Here is a 23,508-nt window from a genome sequence, read left to right on the forward strand (position 1 = left end):
CAAAGTGCTGATGCACATGCCACATGTGTCAACGATTGACTTTATCGATATGGCAAATAAACAAGTGCACAAGGCATTGAGCAGTCAACAATGACAGGCAGCAGCAGCAACACAATACACACAACACAAGGCACAGTGGAGCTTAAATGAAGGCAAACATAAAAATTGCTGTGCGCTTTGGCAAAAGCTCAACGTCAAACAGGCGGCACCTTGAGTCAGTTTAGCTTGAGTTGAGCGACATTTGTTGGCTGCGTTTGGGGGCAACTCTGTCTGTAGTGAGCAGGACACACACACACATATACACAGCATACCTTGGAGTCTGTGCCGCAACTGAGCTGCGGCCGTTTGTGGCCCTGTGGACAACAGCTGCAGGTCCTTTGTTTCATGCAAGCTGCTCTCATATTTAAGTATTTTATTGGAATTCCTCAGTGCAGTGTGCGCGTGGCCAAAAAGCAGATACACTGACGCAAATATTTTTGGGCTGCAGTTAAGAATGCAATAAGTGCACATGGACATGTCACTCACATAAGCGCGTTAAGTGCTTTAAAAATACTAAAAAAATATAGCACAGATCTTAGCGCAGCAGCTAAAAACAAAAGCACAATTAGTTACTTAATTCGATGGCCTTGCATAAATCACGAAAATATATTTCGGCACAAAATATACAGCACTTTAAAAAAATATACAAGCTGCATATATAAATATTACGTATACGCCATATGTGCACTGCTTGCTTTTGGCAGCTGCTGCTGCTGCAGCACACAAAATTGCACGTAATTGGCTTAACAAATGCCATTTGTTTGGGGTCACGTGATTGGAGCTCGGGCAAACGTAATGTAATTATTTGCGTACATAATTATATTTGTTTTTACTGTAGACGTCAGCAGCCATCTTGAGCGCAGCTGCACACAGCTATCAGTGTGTGCGTGTGTACACAAATTGAAAGCTTACACATACGCAAACACACATGTGCAGTAAGTGGAATTGAGGCATACATAAATTAAGCCAAGTTTGCATAACGATGAGCAGCCAACATGTTTGCCTTGCATATTGTTTGGGCCCAAAACACTGACAAATGCTGTTAAAGTGCACTTGGCATTGCGTTGGCCTGTCAATTAGCCAAAGTTCGTGCCGCACAGCCACAGCCAAAGTAAAGCAATTGGCTTTAGTCAAACGCTCAGGTGTTTGCCATTTGATAAACAATCAGTAAATTGTGATTAATAGCAGCGTGGCCAGCGTCCAGTCTAGCGTCCAGTCCAGCGTTGGGCCCATTAAGTCCAGCTGGCCAAACGTATCTAAATCAAATTGATGACCATAAAATTTGAGAACACAACAGTCGCCAACGCTCTTTGCATATGGCAGTTAGGCTGGGGCAAGTTTCGTGCCTTGGGGCAACAATTTAAAAACCTTTTCCAGATAGCCCCAAATATAAGCATATACGTTACTATTATTTATAGCTAGCCACGCCCACTTACGCTTTCCCTTAGCCCAAGACCTTCGCACAAAGTTAAACAAATTTTCATAACTAATGGCCGCAAGTTATCAAAAAAAAATATAAATCTTGCTCCACTTGAATTCTCAAGCATTGCCAAATATATAGAAAATATATTATTAAAACTTTTTATATGCTGCAAACGCACTTGGCTATTTTCTTAAAAGTTAATATTCAAATTCTTGCTTTTATTTGTGCTGTTTGAATTACACTTGACTTGCAGTTATACCCTGTAGAAATAGTTAAGCGGGTAAATTGATTTTAGTTGAGTGAAAAGTTACTTAAGACATTTGCTGCTAAACTATATTAAATTCATATATATTTCTAAATAATAAAATGCACAAAAAATTTAAAAATTATTTTAAATTAATCAATTTTATAAATAATAAAATGCACAAAAAATGTCAATATTATTTTTAACATAAAATGTAAAAATTATTTTTAACATTTTTACATTTTTTGTGCATCTTATTATTTGTAAAATTTATTTGAGCATTTTCTGCTTTCACTGCTGTAAATAAATAATCAATTTTGTTGTACACTATGCTAAAAATATATAAGCACCCCCTTTTGTATTTCATATAGAGCATAAATTAGTTGCTTGCCCAGCTCAGCCTTAGCCACAAAAACATTTGAAGAGCTCTGAAATTAAAATTGCAAAACTATGTGGGGAAAATAAAAATGCAGTTTTTCAATAAACTTGCGACCAAATTAAATATTAGACTGCAGACGAACAGACAGACAGACAGGCATACATAGAAAGGACTAGGACTAGGAGCAACGCCTTTGCAGCAGGACAAACTAAATACATAAATTAAGCGTTATTCATGCAGACGGCTAAAGTTTTGTGCTGTCCGCAATTGTCGCAAGGATTAAACCAGATAAACTTTATGCCAGCTGCTTTAAGTTGAGAGTGGTGGGCAGGCAGGATGCGTGGCAGGATACGCGTGAATAGCACGCGCTTACGCCCAGAGCTTCAAGGTCGTTAGACGCGCAGCAGCTCAGCAGCTCGAGTGGCGCACTCAAGGGCGCAAAGCTAAAGCGCGTCAGGCAGACAGACAGTCAGACTGGTCAACAAATGCAACAATGCGAATCAAACAGCACGCTGGGAGTGGGTGGGTGGTGAGTGGGGGGAGTACATCCAATTATGAGGGCGCAAATGCTTAAGTGCAACAACAACAACAATAACAAAAATGAAGTATGGCAAGCACAAGTAGCTGGCAAACAATGCTGGCAAAAAGCAGCAGCACCACCCAACCCACCAACTAAGCCAAGCAAAGCCACTAGCTCTAACCTCTGCCGCTGGCAGCAAATAATAATATTAAGCGCTGAAATAAAACGCAAAGTGGGTCACAGCCTCGGCGCATAAAAACTTCTATATGCTTATGTACTACTTATATATTTGATATACACACACACACACACACACGCAACGGTGAGCGTATAATTATAAATATTTGTTGCTCCACTGCTGAAGAGTCATGGCCAAAAGTAACGGAAGTTGCGTGCCACAACTAAATTTTTGTCGCTGCCACAAAATGTTGAAAAGTCAACGCGTCCAACCATTGACTAACAAATGTGTGCGTGTGTGTGTGTGCGATAATAATTCGCGCACTAATTGCTGAGTACATACAAAATGTAGTTACGCGTCATGTGTTTTTTCACCACTCACTTTTACTCACTGAAATGTTCGCTACTTTGCAGTGTCGCGTTCTGCTGAACCTACGCACGTCGCAGCCGTTTGAGGAAGTGCTCGAGGATTTGGGTCAAGTGTTGAAAATTAATGGCGCCAAGAAAATGTACACGGGCACCGGCCAGGAGGTAAAGTGGACCACCCCCCCACCCCCCAATGCCTTTGCAAAATAACTCAATTAATAAAAGACGCACATAAATCAATTGGCAGCTAAGCAAGCAAGGCATTAACATTTATTTTGCCACTTTCTTTTGCATTTGGCAGGTGCGCAGTTTTTCACAGCTGCGCAACGAGTTTGCCGACGTGGACACTTTCTACCTGGCCACGGGCACAGCTTTGATTGCCGGCTCACCCATACGGCGCTCACGCTCGCGCCCCTCGGTGGTGGCAGCCGCGCCCATACTGCCCACGGAGGAGCTGCCGAAGGTGCCGCTGCGTGGCACACGGCCGCGCAGCAAGAGTCGTCCACGAATTCTGTACGCGCCGGAGAGCGAAATACTGCGCCCCAATGGCGAGTACACCATGCTGGACATTATGAAGGAGGAGCCCACTAAGGTTACCATACGTGGACTGCGTCGCACCTTCTATCCGCCAGTGCATCATGCGCCGGCGGACAACTCACCGCCAGACAAAAAGCTGCAGCTCCAATGGGTGTAAGTAGCAGCTCCCCAGCTCCATCAACATCAGCTCTGCTCATCATTTGTTTTGCAGTCACGGCTATCGCGGCATCGATGCTCGTCGCAATCTTTGGGTGCTGCCAACGGGTGAGCTGCTCTACTATGTGGCCGCAGTGGCTGTGCTGTTCGATCGCGATGAGGACGCGCAGCGTCACTACATAGGCCACACCGAGGACATTATGTGGTAAGTTCTATGCCCAAAGCTTGAGTTAGCTTCGCTTAATTATTTCATACACAGCATGGATGTGCATCCGTCACGTGAGCTGGTGGCTTCGGGTCAGAAGGCTGGACGTGATCGCAAGTCGCAGGCGCATGTGCGCATCTGGAGCACCGAATCGCTGCAGACGCTCTACGTGTTTGGCATGGGCGAGCTGGACACGGGCGTTACCGCCGTCGCATTCTCGCAGCTGGTAGAACAAACTCCCTAATGCGCGCGCTCACTTGCACTCACTCACTCTCTCTTTCACTCTCTCTTACAGAATGGCGGCAGTTACATTTTGGCCGTCGACAGCGGACGCGAGAGCATCTTGTCTGTCTGGCAATGGCAGTGGGGTCATCTGCTGGGCAAAGTGGCCGTAAGCATTTAAATACGCATTAAATTTAATTGCACATTGTTTATGTTATACGCTTGGCTTGCAGACACTGCAGGAGGGACTGTCCGGCGCAGCGTTTCATCCGCTGGACGATAATTTAATTATTACGCATGGACGCGGGCATTTGGCCTTCTGGCATCGCCGCAAGGATGGCTTCTTTGAGCGCACGGACATTGTGAAGCAGCCGTCGCGCTCGCATGTGACCAGCGTGCAGTTCGAGCCGGACGGCGATGTCATCACTGCCGACTCGGATGGCTTCATTACCATCTATTCGGTCGATTCGGATGGCGCGTACTTTGTGCGCACGGAGTTCGAGGCGCACAACAAGGGCATTGGCTGCCTCATTATGTTGGGCGAGGGCACGTTGCTCTCTGGCGGCGAGAAGGATCGCAAGATTGCCGCTTGGGATTCGCTGCAGAACTACAAGAAGATTGCGGATACAAAGGTAATGAGGCCACTAGCACTAGAGCTGGAGCTAATCAAATATTGCATTGCAGTTACCGGAAGCTGCTGGCGGCGTTAGAACAATTTATCCGCAGCGACCTGGTCGCAACGATGGCAACATCTATGTGGGCACAACGCGCAACAACATCTTGGAGGGCTCGCTGCAGCGTCGCTTTACACAAGTGGTGTTCGGCCATGGGCGGCAGTTGTGGGGTCTGGCAGCGCATCCGGAGGATGAGCTCTATGCCACGGCTGGGCATGACAAGCATGTGGCGCTCTGGCGCAAAAACAAACTCATTTGGACCATACAGACGGGCTACGAGTGCGTGGCGCTGGCCTTTCATCCGTTTGGCACGGCTCTGGCTGCTGGCAGCACTGAGGGCCACTTGCTGGTCATCAACTGTGACAACGGAGCGGTGATGTTGACGCTGCGCGTCTGCGGCTCACCCCTCAACTGTGTGTCCTACAATCAGGGTAAGTAGTCAGTTAGCCTTGGCCTGTGCCGCTCACGCTCACTCACGTGTTCATCTCTCTTTCGCTCAGTGGGCGACATGATTGCCATGGGCTCGCAGAACGGCAGCATCTATTTGTTCCGCGTATCACGCGATGGCTTCTCCTATAAGAAAGTGAACAAGATACGCGGCTCGCAGCCGCTCACCCATTTGGATTGGAGCATGGACGGCAACTTTGTGCAGACCGTGACCATTGACTTTGATTTGCTATTCTGGGATGCCAAGTCCTTGTCGCCCGAGCGCAGTCCCATTGCCATGAAGGATGTCAAGTGGCTGAGCAACAATTGCACTGTGGGCTTCCTGGTCGCCGGCCAGTGGAGCAATCGCTACTACACCAGCAACAACACCATCGTTGCCACCTGCAGTCGCTCCGCCGCTCATGATATGCTTGCCTCCGGTGATGCCGAAGGCTACTTGCGTTTGTTTAGGTAAGCGCCAGCCACAAATTCAACTAGTCAAAGTACTCATTTAATTCCCCTGCAGATATCCTTGCATCTCGCCGCGCGCCGAGTTCCATGAGAGCAAAGTGTACTCGGGCATGCTCGCCTGCGCGCGCTTCTTGTGCGGAGATCACACACTCATCACCGTGGGCGGCACAGACGCTTCGCTTATGGTGTGGGACATTGTTGAGGAATAGCTGAAATGGCCACCGTGGCGCCCCGCGGCTGCTGCACACAACGAATCGAGCTACGCGGACTATTGGCATCGACGCTTCTCGCAGGTGTCCTCAACGGTGCTGGACAGCGACTCCGTCGACTATCAGTAAACTATCAGTTGAGCAGTCCCGTGTATTGATTGCATTTGAAGTGTGTGCGGCGGCTACGCTTGCAAAATTTTTGGAGCACCATTACAATTGGCCAGCATTCCATTGGTTTTTTATAACAAATTAGATAATTGCACAATTTATAAATCTAAACAAATTTAAGCTAAACAAACGATAACGATAACGACAATTTGATATTGAAATCGCAATTGAAATTTTTTACACACTTGAAGTGAAGTTTAGCAAGAGAAATTCGCAAGCTAGAACCAAGTACAAGTACATAACATAAATAAATTATCCTTTGTCCGCCTATGCGATTTGCATTGCACCAAATTTTGGCTTCCACAAGATGAATCTTCCGTTTGCATTGCGATTCGCATTTGCATTTTGTATTTTGGTTGATAGATACTTCCAGATTTTGTTGAAAACTAACAGACAGACTTAAATGCCACTGGTGGATAACTGTAACCATTTTGTAAACAATATGCATTCAAATCCTCACTACTTTCCATGAAATATACATACATACAAATCTACATAAAATGATTACGAACAAACAAAACAAAACGAAACAAACCAAACATCTTCCAATTACGAGTGCGCTGATCTTTTTCAACTACTGCGGTTAGACACAAAGTAACCGAGACACCCACAGGACACATGAATTACGAAGAAACTAAGTGCACTTATACCCTATACTCATTTACAAAGCGAGTATATAAACAAATTACTTATACATACATACATAAATTACATATATCCAATATGTATTGTTAATGCAATTTTTAATATGTAAGCGTTGAAATAAATAACCCGTTTTAACAAGCCCAACACAATGGCTTTTATTTAAATGAAGCTTTATATTTATAATCATGCTACTCTACAGTCCTCAGTGCTCTTTATGTTTAAATAGAAGTTATTTATTGAAATTACCTATTATTACTCTGACAAGCATCGCTTGCTGCCTTCCTCGCCTTACTCCCATGTAAGTTGCCTGCGCTCTGCTTCGCTCATATGCAAGTTCGCTCTTTGAGTCTTTTGTTTGTATGCGCTCGATCGCTCTGCTCGCTGTGCTGCTACGATGCCACATTAAGCGACAACTAAACAAGAAAGCGCCGATGCTCTCGTTCTGTCGGAGCAGCATAGAGAGCAGAGCGATCGCGCGCATGCAATCAAATGACTGAGAGAGCGAACTTGCAAATGAGCGAAGAGCACGAGCGACTTATATGTGTTGGAGTAAGGCATTTAAGGCGGCAAGCGAGGCCACGTCAGTCGTGAATGGGCGCCAAATAAACAAGAAAGCGGCGACGCTCTCGCTTAGCCAGAGCAGCACAGTGAGCAGAGCGATCGGGCGATTAGTCACAAAGAAAGAAACAGGGAGCGAACTTGCAAATAAGCGAAGAGCAGCAGAGCGCAAGAGACTTACATCTGGGGAGTAAAGCGTACAAGACCACAAGCGAAGCCATGATACAATAATTATATATATATAATAATATATATAATATTATTGTATCATGAACGAAGCTACGTCAGTCGTGCCAAGGCTGTTGGCGGGTAAACAAGCTGCCAGAGTAATTATAGGTAAAACTCAATGAGCGAACTTGCATATGAGCGACTATCATGAGAGCACAAGCAATTGCATTGTGTGGGAGTAAGGCGGCAACAAACGAGGTCACGTCTGTAGTGCATGGGCTGTTGAATAATACGTAAGTCCAATAAATTTACTTATTTACTTCAATATCAAGTTTAATCAATTTAGTCTATAATAACTAAACTAAAAGGCAAAGCGGCTGGCCTTTTTCAAATAGTCCTTTATGGCGCCAAACCCAAACTCGTGTTTTAACATATCGATAACATACAGCATAAGCAACAATGTAGCCATTTTAAAGTGGCAGCACTGCTGACAAATTTCGAAGCGGTTAGCAGCTCCACAAAAAGTAGCGCGGCTTTTAAAAATTGTTTAACATGTTAATGTTATATGCTGTATCATTTAACATTCTTTTTATTTTATAAGTTCAGTATATAAATAATTTCAATGTGTTTATTTTAGTTTTGCTTGCGTAAAAAAAATGTTACTGCATAAATTTAATACTCATATACGTAAATCAATTAAAATCAATTATATAATAAGAGTTGTGCAAGATACTTTATATAGTTTTGGAAATTATTGTTTCCTTAAACTAAAACGTAATTAAAGCTTCATGCAAATCCTTTAATCACAGCTGTTAGCTGTTACTTATTGGTGTATGAAATAAAAACGGTTTAAAGTTATTTGCGTTAAGAAACTGTATATCAATTTAATAATTTTGTATATTTATTATTAGCGTTTGCATTTTGGCATCACCACAATTTATTATTTAACATTAGCATGTACCAAAAATAGGCAGCCAATTGCTCTAATTATGTTACTGAACTATTATTAAAAATAAATAGTTACACTCTTTGAGCAACAATTCCTTATTGCATATCAGATATGTTGCTGAAATTCAAATATAAATAACAAAGCTGAATGTTCTTTTTTTTTGTTTTATCCGTTAGGATATTTTTATATTTAGACAAACAAGCATGGAAGACAATGATTAAACCTAAGTTGTGCTTAAACTAATGGAAGACAATGATTATGTACTTAATAATAAATTGCAAGAGCCACTCTTTACAGTGCTTCGATGTTAAAAGTGCTGTCAGTCTTGTGTTCTCGCCATCACAGATATTAATTAAAGCCGGATAACTGCTTTATCGACCGTGCAATCTGCCGCAGTCACATCACAGTATATTGAAAGCGTTGTTGGGAAACCATCAGTGTGGGAGCTGTGGGCTTACTTGCCCTCCACTTGCTCGTTCAGCCAATTCTGGTATTCCTCCTCCGTCATGCAAGAGTGAGTGGCAGTGATCTCATTGCTCGGATTGTTGCTGGCCTTGGTGTGCTTGAAGATGGCCTTAACCGTTTTCAGCAATTTTCGGAGATTTACAACTGCACCCGTGAACGAAGTCTTTTCGCTCAAAACGACGGCGTTGGTATTGTAAGTGTTTTCGACAACCATTTTGGTTTTTTAAATGTTGAGAATAGTTCTGATCGACTTGAGAACTGAAGATAGAATGATGCCTCTGTGCTGGAATTGCTGCTTTTTATACCATTCCGAGTCGTCCATGTTGCAACCACCCTGCTGCGAGAGAATGTTGCAATCTCTATTGTCTCCTTCGAGCAGGTAAAACCATTTACCTGCCAGTTAGGGGTGGGTTTCGATGCACCCCGAATACATAAGCAAGTAACCGTTGATGGACAGGTCCTGGACAAACAGTTTGGGATTAAGTAATTGACGCATTGCAAACATAATAATTGCATGCAAGGAATATATAGAAAATCCTTTTGCTGCACACTTTTTAAATATAGAAATTATACAAGTATTAAGCTAATATCCTAACAAGTGTAATATTTTTAGGCCATCATAATTAATAAAATTTTAAAATTATACTTGCTAGTGTATTAACTAAACTTAGCAGTGCTCGACATATGTTGTATAAGGAAATAGTTATAAAATATTATATTAAAAAACTAGCTACAATTCTATCGAGATTGTGGGCAGTAGATTAGAAAGTATAAAATTAAAACATTCTTTTATAAGTACATAGCTCATCCTTATACAAAGAATTATATAATATATGCATAATTAGTTTTGTTATTTTTTCGCCAACTATTAATAATTATTCCGTTTCAAAAAACGAGCATGTTAATTTTATATACGCTATCGTTATTCATAATTTAATATGCACAACAAAACACAAAATAAGACAATGTCTAATTTTTATAGACTTTATAGTATGCAGACTATATAAAGCGTTGATTCTATAAGTAAACATATAAATGGTCAACTCATTAATCATATTGTATGATTGAAACAAATTTTCTAATAAAGAATGGTAGATGATTATCGTTTACATTTAAATTATTTTACAATTCAAAATATAATAAAATAATGTTAATAAATAAAAACAGTATTAAATTAGTATATATGCTTCATATACTAAAGATTTTATTTATATAAAGTAATAATTTAATGCAATAATATTTCCCACAGAAATTGTATAATATGTAGCATTGCTCCTTATTGATATTTTTAAGCTAACGAACTGAAGTATGCTTGAAACCTTTTGTTATTGAATTGCACACACTTATTCGTAAGATTATATTATATGTATTTGTCAACGTGCCTTGAATAGTCTTCAAATTAAGCAATTGTGGGTGAAGGCAAATTAGAATTATCGTGAAAATTGCAATTTCGCGGTGTCTTACTGAATGAGTTCTGATTTCCCATGAAATACGCGTAACCAACTCTCAAGTCGTCTTTAAAGGCAAAAACTAAAAGTAATATGAGCGTAAAATGCGAAATAGTTTGTGTAGAGCAGCTGAAACGAAACGACTCTGTATACAATTCAATATCAACGATTTGGAACCAATTGACTCAACGGACATTTATTTCTAAGAAATAAAACTCATACATAATTGTCAAAGAAACACACACAGACAAAAGTCGCAAGGACGGAGTAGGCATCGCCCACGCTAAAAAGAAGAATGCCCAAAGTGTGGACCTCCTTTCTACTTAGGCTACCATTGTGCACGGTTTGAGAGCAGAGAGAGCGTCGCCTTTGTCGACGGGTACGAGCTCGGCCAACTACCAACTGGCTCATATTGTTTCATGTTCCAATTTGCAACGCATGAGCCTACATATTCTTAATTATTGTACAAAGATCACGTATCGATGCTACGCTATGTGTCTGCTGGCGACTTTGTCGCCTGACAAACATAATCAATTTGTTCCAACTGGGTGGCGATGTATTGCTTCCAGTTTTCTATGCCACATTGTTAACGTTTGCCTTTTGCGGTGTCATGTAGCAAAGAAACCAAAGCAAAACTGTACACAGCACAAATCGTAAGGTATTCAAGTTAGAAAACGAAGTTTACGCACTCGTGCCAACTGTGCAAATCGTAATTTAAACGCCTATCTAAATTTGTCCACAAATTCAGCGATTACTATATCATATAGCAAAGATTAGCTGCGCATAATAAAACTAATTAATGTGTAATAAAAATTGAAGATCATAGGATTGTAAAAATTCTAATACACCTAAAAATACGCCCCTTGAAGTTATAGCTAAGGAAAATGTGAGGCGTATATAAATGTTATCAGCGTATTCATTTTTAATAGCAATGAACTATGGTGCATTCAATTTTTTATTATCTGTTGCTAATAAGGCATTAAACGAAATATAAACTGTATTTAGTAGTTGAAGAATTTAAAAAAAATATATAAAAGAAGCCAGTTATAGATTTTTTGGAAGCTGAACAATCAAACTAACATAAATGTTAACAAAAAATGCAAGGCCAACTTAACAAATTTGTAATAAAAATTGATAAGCGTGAAAAGCGTGAAGCTGCGCTGATTAAGCAGCTTCGATCCTAAGTAGGCGACAGCAGTTGAGTTCTGTTGACAGATCAGAGCTGCTGTTAGTAATATCGCCTGATCGCTAACTGCCGTCTATATTCTTTGTCTGCTGCGCTATGCCTTGAAATGTAAGTTTCAGCACTAAGCATACAACAGCTTAGTGGTTTCAGCAAAGCTAAAAACTATGCTATGATATTCAACTTCCTCTTTAATTTTCTCACCCATAAGCGCTTGTTCATAACTGTTTTCATTTGCTTTTGAATAAGTATAAATATGCTAGCACTAAATTTGCCAATGTGATTAAAAAGCGAAATAATTCATAAGTATAACATTTAAATTTCAATAGCCATGCAGATATGTTAATTAAACAAGGTGTGATATATTTAAATTTATAATTAAAGTGTGAATAATCTGTCATGCTAAAGCGATATCAATAGGCTCAATGAAAGCTGTATTCATGTACGTTATAGTATGTTATAAATATAGAAATTCCTTTTGCTGCATTTAATATTTAAATGAAATTCAGAAAAATATATATACAAAAATGTAAATTATTATTGTTAAGACTATGACATATTAAAATTTTTTTATATTATTATTATTTATATTACTAATTTCAGCTACCTAATGATAGTTCACTTGTTTCGATCAATTAATTGATCACTTATTGAATAAATTGAAGCGACTATAATATCAGCGGAAAAATTGAAATTTCTTGCTCAAACACCTGGAACATTGGCAAAACCAAACAAACGACAAAGAACAGAGCAACGAAGTCGACGCATGTGCAACGTGCTGAACTCATAATTGAATTGCAACCAAGTGCAACGAATCAATTTTCTAGCAAAACGCACACCACATAGATCCTATTAGAAAGCCAATCAACCGTTTCAAATGGGATACAGCCGTACACACACACGCACACATACATGCAGACACCCGCACACGGATAGAGTTTAGGGATAGAAAATCCGAGATGCGTGAATAATCGTGTAGATCTAGATGATTTTTAAAATGTAATAAATAATTTGGGAGCATATTTTTGTAAGCACATATGGTGCAGCCAATTAACAAGTAAGTAGCTGTGGTTAGATACCGCCCAGTGCTCGATCATTTTGCTTCGATCTAAGTAAAATCAAAGACTATAGTCATTGGTGAAAGTTAACTAACTTTGTAGGCAGGTTTTAGGGCCAGCGTAGACTTTGCCGGTGGTCCTAGCTGACGGCATTTTAAAAGCAAATCAAAGAGCGTCTAACAGTTGTTTAGCCCATCGCAAGCGGAGGTGCAACACGTAGCCTTAAACTAACGCACAGCCCAAATCACAAAGGTAGGCCAAACTGCTACTTTTCTCACAATGCGCATAGTACGAAAAGAGACACCTCAAAACTATTCTCTTGTCACTTCGGGTACGCCGCCCCGGTACTCTCCTCTGTCGAGCCGACGCATCCGTCACCTGGTGTGATTAGCAACTACAATTTGGGTCGTCGATACGGCAGGATCAAAGCGGAAAATTCATTTGGCTTGGTGGTCTTCGCTTTGGTTCCTTTGATCTCTGCTCACAATTATTGTTTTCATCTATTTTTTGTCCATGCACCAGCACGAAAAGCAACAAATTCAGCAACATTCCATTTAATTTGTAATTGGTATCAGGCTACAAACGAGATGGCCAGATGTGGATAGCGTTGAAGGCGCCTACTTAAACTAAGTATTTGGATAACAAAGTAGTTAGGTGTAAAATTTCATAAACAGTAACTATATCTTTAGAATCGTTATAATTAATGCTTGCAATTATTTTTGAATAACACAGGCATTTTCTTATTCGTTTCCGCTTTGCTAATTATAAAGCATGCACAACATAATAATAAGATAATTATTTAGGGATTGTCCAAATTGCCATAGCTTTAATTTTCGCTAGACAGATCACTAGATATACGTTTATATTCGTATAAGTTATATACGATATATGTATATGTTAAATACATTTAGACTGTAATTCATTGCTTTAACAATAAAACGCTGCAATATCATTTTATTTTGTTAATTTACAAATTATAGTAAAATAGAAATTAAAACTAACTAATAGCCTCCAATAGCCAATAACTAGCAGTAATATAATTATTAAAACAATTTTAACTCAGAATGAGTTAACATTAAGTAAATAAATAAATAGTTAACCAAGCTATCTGTCTGTCTATATACATATCTATAAAACAATAATCTAGCATTTCAATTGTAGAGTAGAGCTGACTGGTAACTATGACGCCAATAACTATAGGGAGTATAAATAAGCATAGAGTGAATAAATAAAATATTTTCCAGACATTGATACAACATTTTTGCAAAATCTCAATTTCTTAAAAACAATCAGTAGAAAATAGGTAACTTGAACAGTAATTACATTTAACAAAACACAACACAAACCATTTGCAATCGTATAGCTGTATCTATAATTAGTACATTCATAGCTGCATGTTCGTTGATAAGATTTTCCACGATTGCAGACGATAGGAGAACAAAGTTCACATATGTGACACATGTGATGGCAGATAAATTCATCTGGTTAACCAATTGGGTTAGAGAATTGTGAACTGTGACATTGGCCCTATCGTGATCAGATACTAACAGTTATTTAAGTGGGATGCCTAATCGCTGCTGCTATCTCTTAGATAAGTGTGGCCAGCAGCAGCCGCGACGCCATGCTAAGCTACTGATGCCCATAGCCTTATCTGAAGTGCAATCTGAATATTAGCTGCTGAGACTGACGGCTTCTCGTCCCTTTGTCACAACTTGTCGCATGGATTAGGCTGAGCGCGATAATGATCAGCGACCAACTTGGATTAATACTTTGTTGTCGACATTCTGCACAAATATTTATAGAGTTTTTGTCTGCTGCTTTGTTTGCTCTACAAGATTCCTGGCTGCTGATAAGGTAAACAGTAGACCTGAGCTCAAATTACAAGCAAATGCTGGCATTTTATTTCAAAAGAAATGCTGACCATTAGCAGTCTCGACATTTGGCAAAGATAAACCCCAGCATTAACGATGCAACTAAAAATATGTAACATGGCGATCTTGCAATTCTTATATACAGTTTTATATGCTGACTGTACTTCGGTTTCCGGTGCGTTGTTTGTTTTAGCCTGCACAATTTCGCACAGCAATTGGTCAAGGCTATTGACAAAATATCACGCTAACTGCTTAGTTCGATTTCGAGTTTGTCTATTGTGATTGAAGCATTTACTCACTCACTTCCTTTCGAGATATTGAATTGGCATGTAAAATGCAACGTATTTGTTAGAAGTCCAGCGGAGCTATGCAAGAGTGCTCATCAATAGTTTAAATGGCCAGATTTCCTTTTGCCCCGGCCACCGCTGGCAGTCACACTCATCTGAAGAGTGTTAGGCCATTGTCGCTGGAGTAGGCATTCCCATTCACTCTGCGGCACAATAGAATTTTGTCTGCACATGCGCAACGAATGTCCATTTTGAGTACATTCAATGACATTCATTCTCAATGCGTTGGTAGTAAAGTTTTGTGTTTTTCTTTCTTTCTGATTTTTGCAACGCTTCTGCTTTAACTACTATTGTCATTGGTCTGCTCTTCGACAATGAGACTTCCCGCATATGGAAACTAACTATAGCCTTCCTCTTTCTAACATTCCATAAATTGTATTACACGCATATGCCCTGCACATGAAGCACACATTACAATCACACATCCGGGGACATTGTTGTTACTTAAAAAAAGCCATTAACTAAATATTTCATATATCCAACATACAAAGCTGCGTATGATGCTCAATAAAACTGCTTGAGACAAAAGTAGTGCCCTCTCATAATTCACTATAAAACTGATAAAAGTCATATGTACACATACATATGTAGATATAAGCGGCTTATCATTTAAATGATAAATAATTTTAATTAAAATTGTCATTATGTAATCAATCATCAAAATAAGTTTAAACATAAAGTAAAACAAATTTTAAGGCTTTAAGTCAGATACTTAGAGTCAAACCGTGGAGGCTGCAATTATATAATTAATAATATTAATAATTGTGCTTAGCCAATTAAATAGGTGTTTTTAATTTAGAAATAGAAACTAACAAGAAAAGCGCTTTAGAATCGACTGTTATTCAGTGAAAGTTAAACATATAAATAGAATACAAATGTTATCCAATTTTATTATTTATTGCATATAATTAATATTTAATTTCTATTAGCCACTATCTAAGCAAATTATAATAATGACGTACAATTTCGTGCCTTAACAACTGTTTTTACTGGCAAATATTCAAAATTGAACATTGTTTATTGGACGCTCCCTTATAAGCGAATGATGCCCACGTTAAGCACACAAATCAAGTATACGCAAATGTGATATACATATGAATGCATTTATATAAATTTTTTTTAATGCCTTTTAAGTGTATCACAGCCATGTGTTATCTCTATAGATGAATTCTCTTAATTCATTCAAATATTTATATATTTAAATATATATTTATAAATATGTATTTAAAGTGAAGACTCCAAAAGATGTTTTAATGCTTACTAGCAATTTACAATGCATTTTTATTTCATATATGCGGATAATAAAAAATGTTCTCAGATTTATAACCCATACCTTTATTAATGCGCACTCTTATTAACAATGCTTAGAAATTAGAAACACGTTAACAATAGTAAACCAACTTATTGACTTTAATTCAACCAAACAAGTCAGACAGTTTGCTTTGAAAATATACAGATGTGATTATTTATAAAAGAAATAGTGTTATTATTTATAAACTCTATACTAATATTAGTATTTACAAATATTCCAATACACACATGGCTGCAATTGAATTCATGCATTTAAAAAATAAATAAATAAAAGCAACCGGCAAATGAGCTCATAGGGATTTTACTTACCTAAGCATATACTCATAGATGACACAGCACCCGAATACACTTACACTCACACAAATCTGCCCTCAGTGGTAAGCCGAGCTAGTGGTAGACCAGGAATATTGTAAGATCCTTCGTGTTGGTTGTTCATGTGTGTTTGTATTGTAGTGAGTTTCTTTATTGTTCCGTTCCAAGGAAGGGGAAGCAAATTCTTACAATAACATATAAGGACCTTTAAGTAACCTTTACATATGAAATTTGTTATCAATGGCACACATCTATCAAGTATTGTGTTCAAACAAAAGTTTCGAAAATTGCTTGCGTTGTTTTTCTTGCTGCCGCCTTAACTCAAAAACGGCATAAATCCGCCTTTGATTTTGCTTAAATATCAAAGCAGCTCACAAAACTGCTTATAATAGATCAATTCGTATGCGTGGATGACTAGAAGAAAAACAAATCCCTAGACTTATTTGCTCATATGTTAATGATCATTATGCTGCTCTAAGTGCATATTTTACTTTCACGCACACATCAATTTTCCAAAGAGAAAAAAATAAGCATTTGCTTCTCATAATTGGGAAAGTATAGAATTTAGATAGTATTAAATATAAATTATGAAATTACATCTTAAAGAATATTACTACTAAATATTAAATCAATTGCACTGCAGCTGTGCATATTTAAATAAAATTGCTACAAAAAATATAATTCAGTTGTGTAAGAGTCAATAAAAAACATTATTTAAGATATATAACTTATTTTTATTTATTTCTGTAAATTTATTCTCGCTTGGATGCCACTATAAAAATAATTTGTTATCAATGCTTGAAATATTTTGTAATTAAAGAATATTGAAACCTTTGATACTATAGAGTTTATTTAAAAATTTAATATACTTCTAGCTTTATTATCAGAATAAAGTTCTTGTGTTGTATTAAATTATAAAATATTAATAAGGTGAGCTAGAAATATAAGAATGTATTTAATTTTAGCGACTTTTAGGCTTTTTGAATTAAGCACAATTTTAAAATATTATAGACTAATTTAGAAGAATTTTATAACGATATAGTGATTATTTAAAAAATAGTTTGAATAGTATTAATTTTGCAATTACTTCTACAAGCTTTCTATAAACTTACAAATTTTTTAAAAAATAAAGAAGTGGCAGCTTAACTTAATGCTTTTGCTATTTTGATCACGCAAACCAAGCGATCTACAGGATTAATTAGTGAATGTTGGTGACTTCAGTGACATGTCTGTTTGGCTGCAGATAAATTATTTAATGTATTTATTTATGTTGTCATACTCAGTTACATTATGTACATGTAGCAATATGTATTTGTGAGTTTCTGGAAAGCGTAGCGGAAAAAGAAACAACGGGGGCAGATAGTAGTTCAGAAAGTCATGCATACAATACAATAGTTGGGCTGGTATATTGTTTTGCTCGCTTTGAAAATATTTGTAAACAGATTTTTTTTCGAAATTGTCAATGTTTTTGGTGCCCTTTGTACATTGGTAGGTTGGAGGTAGGTAGGGCCACTATGGTGAGAGAGACGTCATGGAGATTCACGTGTTGTCACCAGCCACCAACCACCAGGCTTATTAATAGGCAACAACAGCAATGCTGGTAGGAGCTGCAGTAGAATCTGTTGAAACGCGATCCGTTCGTGTCGTACACAGGGGATTACTCTGCTGCTGCCAAAGAAGGCGAGCAGACAAAAGTGTGCCTTTTAACGAGCTCTAATTTGGTGCTGGACCATTTCGAATTTACAGCGTCAAAAAGGTTCACAAACGATTTTTTCTCTTTTTCTGCTGAATAACATTGACTGAGGATACCAAATAATGGCCTACTCAACCATATACGAACCACGACAGGATCAAAAAGAAATCTACTAATGCTACGCATGTTTACACAAAGCCAAACGAACAAAGTCCCTATTTCGTTTTAAATGCCTTTTTGCAGCAGCGATAAAAACACACATAAGCAAAAACCTAACGTGATAATCTTTTAAATTGCCCCTCCAGCGCTGCTTACTGGGATCTCTCTTTAGAAAATTGAAAAACAAGATCTTGTTATTTGCTATTTCATCGACACAATAACTAATTTTGAAGCATTTCTCATTTAATTTTTTATTCTCTTGTGGCATTCAGCCAGTGGCCAACTTGTGGGCATTCATCTATAATTGTATAGTTCTAATTTCTATGCATCTATGTGCGCATGTGTGGAAACAAATTCATATAAAATGCATTGTTAAAGCAACAAATAAGCTGTTATCCTGTATTAGCAACTAAATAAAATGTCAGCTAACAGAGCCAGCAAATTGCTCTATATACTGCAAAATATTTACTTATGTTTATTAATGCTCTAAAAACATTTCTCTTACTACAAGTTAGTACAATTAATATAAAACAAATGCATAATTAATTATCATACAATTTAATTTATTTAGCCGCGTATAATTAGTTTACAACGTGTATTACATTATTAATAATTAATTAATTCGCTCAGCTGCATTTTGTATGCTTATGAAAAGCTAAGGCACATTAATTGCATTTAAGTCTACAATAAAACGACTTAAATGGCAAATGCATAGGCTTTAATATTTATTATAACAAAATATTATATATAACAAAAATATACATATCTATTAAGAAGTAAAGCTAAGATAATACTAACTGCAACCTTGCAATGGATTTGTAGTCAAAAGAATTTATACTTTTATTAATTATGATATATATTTTTTATATATTACTTACATATAAATATTAACCGTATATACCAACAAATATATTTGGAAATTCCAATAGGCATTTTATATTAAATATGATTAATTATTCCTAGCTATATCTTGAAGAGGAAAATTATGTGTTGCTCAACAAGTTATCTCAATTGAGAGAGCAAACGAAACTCATCATATTTCATAGTGATCAATGTTACACATCAATTTTTCAAATGCATAAATGTTATGAGCTCTAAATTCAAGAAAAATTACTTGTAAACAGTTCTAAGCAGTGAGGCAACAAAAAATGCAACTACTCCTAATATTTCAAATGCCCCAATCAATGTACGTGTCATATAATCCTATGTACACACACTACTTATATATCATTACAAATACATGCACATGTGTATATATAAAAATATATACACACAGACGAACGCACACAGCGCCGAAAACTGTCAGAGACTGAACAATGAGAAAACCCAAATCAATAAAACACAGCAGCAAACACCGCAGGGGACATGCTCCGAGCTCAGGATCAGAAATAAATAAAACTCAAAAAGAAGAAGACCCATTGCACACGTGTTCACAAAGGAAAGTGACCGACACGCTAGAAATTTTAAACATAAAATGCCAACGCACAATTTGGTGTAAATTTGTTTCTTTTTTAACCGAAGGCTTGCCTGCTTGGAGATATTGTTGATATCGCCTGGTACTTTCTTTTATAACTATCAAATAAAATTAACAAATCGGCAGCGTAAAAGGAGCAGCTCTGCGTATCCTTGTTAATGGTGCTAGGCAACACTTGACAATTAGGATATCTGAGCTCGGCGACAGATTGAAGAAAAACTGCCTTCGTGCATATCAAATTACGGCATGAAACAGGACTAGGATAACCGAGGTATGGTTTGGTTATGGTGTCCCGACCGCTGTTATATTTGACAACAACATGTTGTGTTTTAATGCTCAAGTGCAAGCCCCAACAACCCCAGACGACAAAGAGCATCACTTTAAAATTAAATGCCACTAAATGGAAACTGAATGGCATTCCAAATCGCATCGGTATACAGTGTCTATCGGTATCTGCGCTCAACCGTTTCAAGTGCAGCGCATTTTTCATTTTGTCAAACTGCAGGCGCAAGTGTTTACCATGCTCTATAATCTTTACTAATCAGCAATGAAAACTATCCCATATGCTTACATATATCTTATCGGTTTGTAAAACGAGACTTACATACTACATGTGCATTTAGAAACAGAAAAGCCGCAGCAAATCGCACTCAAAGTACTTTTAGATTTCAACAATCTCAATGCATGCAAATGAGAGTGCCCGATAAACTAACGAGCATGACAAAGTATACACGATTCCGCTTTTAGGCCTCACATTATGTCAATTGAGTTTTCAGCTGCAGCTTAACTAATTAGAATATTTACTATGCATAAGGTACTCGAACTTCTTAGATTGCCAAGCACATACATACTATACAATCAGAAAAATTGTTAATTATGTTACGCCATTTACTTTTTGTATAAAAAGATTTTGTATTCCTCAGGTGACACTTTGCCATTGGGACAGGTAGACACAACCCCGTAGACGTTTTGTCGATTAGGCAAACCAATCAGCAGGACGCCGGCGCCAGAGCACGTACATAGGTCTTCCTACTTCTTTGACATTCTCAGAACCTCAACGAATTCTTCAGAAATTGCAGTTTGTGTAGCGCGATTTTTTACACTTGCCTCATTTGGGAATTGTCAAACAATAGACACGGTAACTACATAAACGTCAACCTGACTTGCATCCGTACCATAAATGTAATTTATTTTCAAACACCTTCAAGAAATGCACGTGTGTGCAAAGAGATGTATGATTATGCTTCAAGGAATGCTAGCATTCCAGCAAAAAGAAAACATTTCTTAAATAAATTATATGTATTTTAAATTTATTATACTTCAGTCAAATAATTATATGTGACAGGAATCATAGAACGGCGATTTCGTTGATTTTGTGCATAAATTTCTTGCAGTTTGCGTTAAATGCATAACTAACTTTTTGAATTAAACGCATTTGTTGCTGTAGCAAAAAATTATGCACACAAAAATATTAAACTTATAGATTATAACATTTGCAGGATAGTAACTTAGTTTATGTAAAAATTAAAAAATTAAGCAACTTGTTTGTTTTTTAATTTTTTCCTTTCTTAGGTATTAATGCTTTTTATGCCCTTGTGTGTATAATAAATAATTATTTTGATAAACAATACGATTTATTAAAATATGCTTTTAAAGTTTCCGAATAATTATTTATCTTAATCTCTGTAGCTTTAAGAAAGCCCTGAGCACACAAATTTTATTCTGCTTCATTTTGTTGTGGGCACAACATTAATCATTGCTTTAATTTTACGATCAGTTGCTTTACTGTCTATCCGAATCTAATACATATTTATGTATGTATGTTTAAATTAAATAGAATTTATGCAGACTATTTCCCCAAAAAACCGCTGGACAATAGAACTTTAATCCCTTTTCCGGAAGGCTAAAATTACGCTGCATTGGAAATGAATTTTCGGTTACATTGTAATAGTTACGAGTATGCCTCTAACAAATCAAAAAAAAAGGAAAAAAATTTTGTTTGGCCGTTACAATTGTTTATTTTTGGATTTACTGGCACTAGGTCACACACGTGCATGGGTCGGGTCCAAGTCACTGCAGGTAAAAACACCAAACACATAAAAAAGATAAAAGAGGATTTGATGAAACGAACCCTAAAATGACCTAAAACGAATGCAACTCCAGACAGAAGGGATAACTGCCATTAGTTGAATGCCAATGAAAAGATATCGCCACCGAGATGGCTTGATGATGTTGGCAGATAAGCGAAAAAGGAACTCACTTTAAAAACTTGCCCTTTTTTTCTTAAAAAAAAAAAAAATAATAATAAGAGCGTAGGCGTCGTCGCACTGAAATCAGAGAGATCATGTTTGAACATGCTCGTTTTGTGGGATAGCTAAAAATATATTTCGTACATTGAATTGTGGATAAATATGTATAGAAAATACCTTTGAATACTTCAAGTATGTAGCGAAAATTTTATTATTCTTACTTTTATGAGCAGCGGCAACTCCCATTTAAGATTCAGATGAATTTATTTGTGTCCCTGATGCAACTAAAAGTTTAATAAAAAGTGCTTGAGTAATATTGCGAAATTCTTTTGTAATTAAAATTAATTATTATGTAATTAATAGTAGTATAAACCTAAAATGCACTACTCATATGGTTTTATGTTAAGGATAAACACTAATTTAAATGCAAATCAGAAGATATATGTACGACAAATGGATTCATTTCAGATGTAAGACAGGCTTAAATAATCATTAATTGATTAAGTTCCTATTAATTATGCTACATATTGAGCTTAATTAAGTGTTCTTGATAGTTCATCAGCTTCAGTATATTACGCAAATTAAAAAAAATTGTTTGTTTTAAGTAGTTAGACTTGTATTTCCTGGCTATAACAATTTTGTTTTTACTATAATTTTGATATTTTTTTTATATTGTTAACAAATTAATAAATATCATAGCTGCATTTCAAAGACAGTGGAAAATCTTAGTTAGTTTTTCTTCAAACGAAAACATTTTCTTGACAAACCTAATTAGTTTGATTGCACAATATTCCATATAAACGTTGTATTTAATTTATGTATATGATTTTGCTTTAATTATTTTTTAAATAAATTTTAAAAACATGTACAACTTTTGGCTTACAAAAACTTAAAGTAATTTTGAATAATTTTCTAAAATATTTAAAAATAGCTTGCTTGACTTAAAATATTTTTAGATGTGCGTATTCAAATAAACAAGTGAAAAGAATCAGCAAAGGCCTAAGAATCTGACAAAGAATCTTGCATGTTTATGCATGTCTGTGCATGTCGGATAGTCTTGGGTTGTAATAACTCTGCAGGGGTAAGCACGTACTTACCAAAATACGCATAGAGTTGAAAAATATATAAAAAAGCCGTTACAGAATTTGAGCTCATGGTTCGAAGGGTGAAGGTCAAATAACAATTAGGAAGGCTCAAAAAATAATGTGCCGACAAAATTCCAGTAAAATTCAAGATTGAGCATGCATCACCCGCGTCGAAAATTTTTCACGCATCAACAGAGAGCTCCTAAAAACAACAATGACAAACAAATCTTTACAAACAAACGCACACATACATACATACATACATGTATAAAATATTTGTGCAAGGACCTGCCGAACTGACAACGCGGCATATCCCA

The 23,508-nt window shown here is 37.1% G+C and overlaps 2 protein-coding genes across 2 annotated transcripts in view; one reads left to right on the forward strand and one right to left on the reverse strand.

Moving 5' to 3' along the window:
• The window catches only part of LOC108601098 (echinoderm microtubule-associated protein-like CG42247), a 29,955-nt gene extending 23,023 nt beyond the window's left edge, over positions 1 to 6,932 (forward strand). Inside the window, exons 3-11 of the mRNA XM_017989013.2 lie at positions 3,197 to 3,313; positions 3,450 to 3,838; positions 3,897 to 4,046; positions 4,101 to 4,272; positions 4,342 to 4,437; positions 4,502 to 4,900; positions 4,953 to 5,373; positions 5,443 to 5,839; positions 5,895 to 6,932. Of these exons, the coding sequence (XP_017844502.1) occupies positions 3,197 to 3,313; positions 3,450 to 3,838; positions 3,897 to 4,046; positions 4,101 to 4,272; positions 4,342 to 4,437; positions 4,502 to 4,900; positions 4,953 to 5,373; positions 5,443 to 5,839; positions 5,895 to 6,048 (2,295 nt within the window). The 3' untranslated portion in view covers positions 6,049 to 6,932. The remainder of the gene's footprint in view (positions 1 to 3,196; positions 3,314 to 3,449; positions 3,839 to 3,896; positions 4,047 to 4,100; positions 4,273 to 4,341; positions 4,438 to 4,501; positions 4,901 to 4,952; positions 5,374 to 5,442; positions 5,840 to 5,894) is intronic.
• Positions 6,933 to 8,990: 2,058 nt separating this feature from the next.
• Positions 8,991 to 9,215, reverse strand: LOC108598085 (BobA). Its single transcript, XM_017984698.1, has one exon. The coding sequence runs from the start codon at positions 9,213 to 9,215 to the stop codon at positions 8,991 to 8,993; it is 225 nt and encodes a 74-aa protein (XP_017840187.1).
• Between the last annotated feature and the right edge of the window lie 14,293 nt (positions 9,216 to 23,508).

Source organism: Drosophila busckii, chromosome 3L, assembly GCF_011750605.1.
Source record: "Drosophila busckii strain San Diego stock center, stock number 13000-0081.31 chromosome 3L, ASM1175060v1, whole genome shotgun sequence".
Taxonomy (NCBI): domain Eukaryota; kingdom Metazoa; phylum Arthropoda; class Insecta; order Diptera; family Drosophilidae; genus Drosophila; species Drosophila busckii.

Excerpts from the sequence above, each read along its gene's own strand:
- LOC108598085 (XM_017984698.1), bottom strand. The coding sequence starts at position 9,215 with ATGGTTGTCGAAAACACTTACAATACCAACGCCGTCGTTTTGAGCGAA.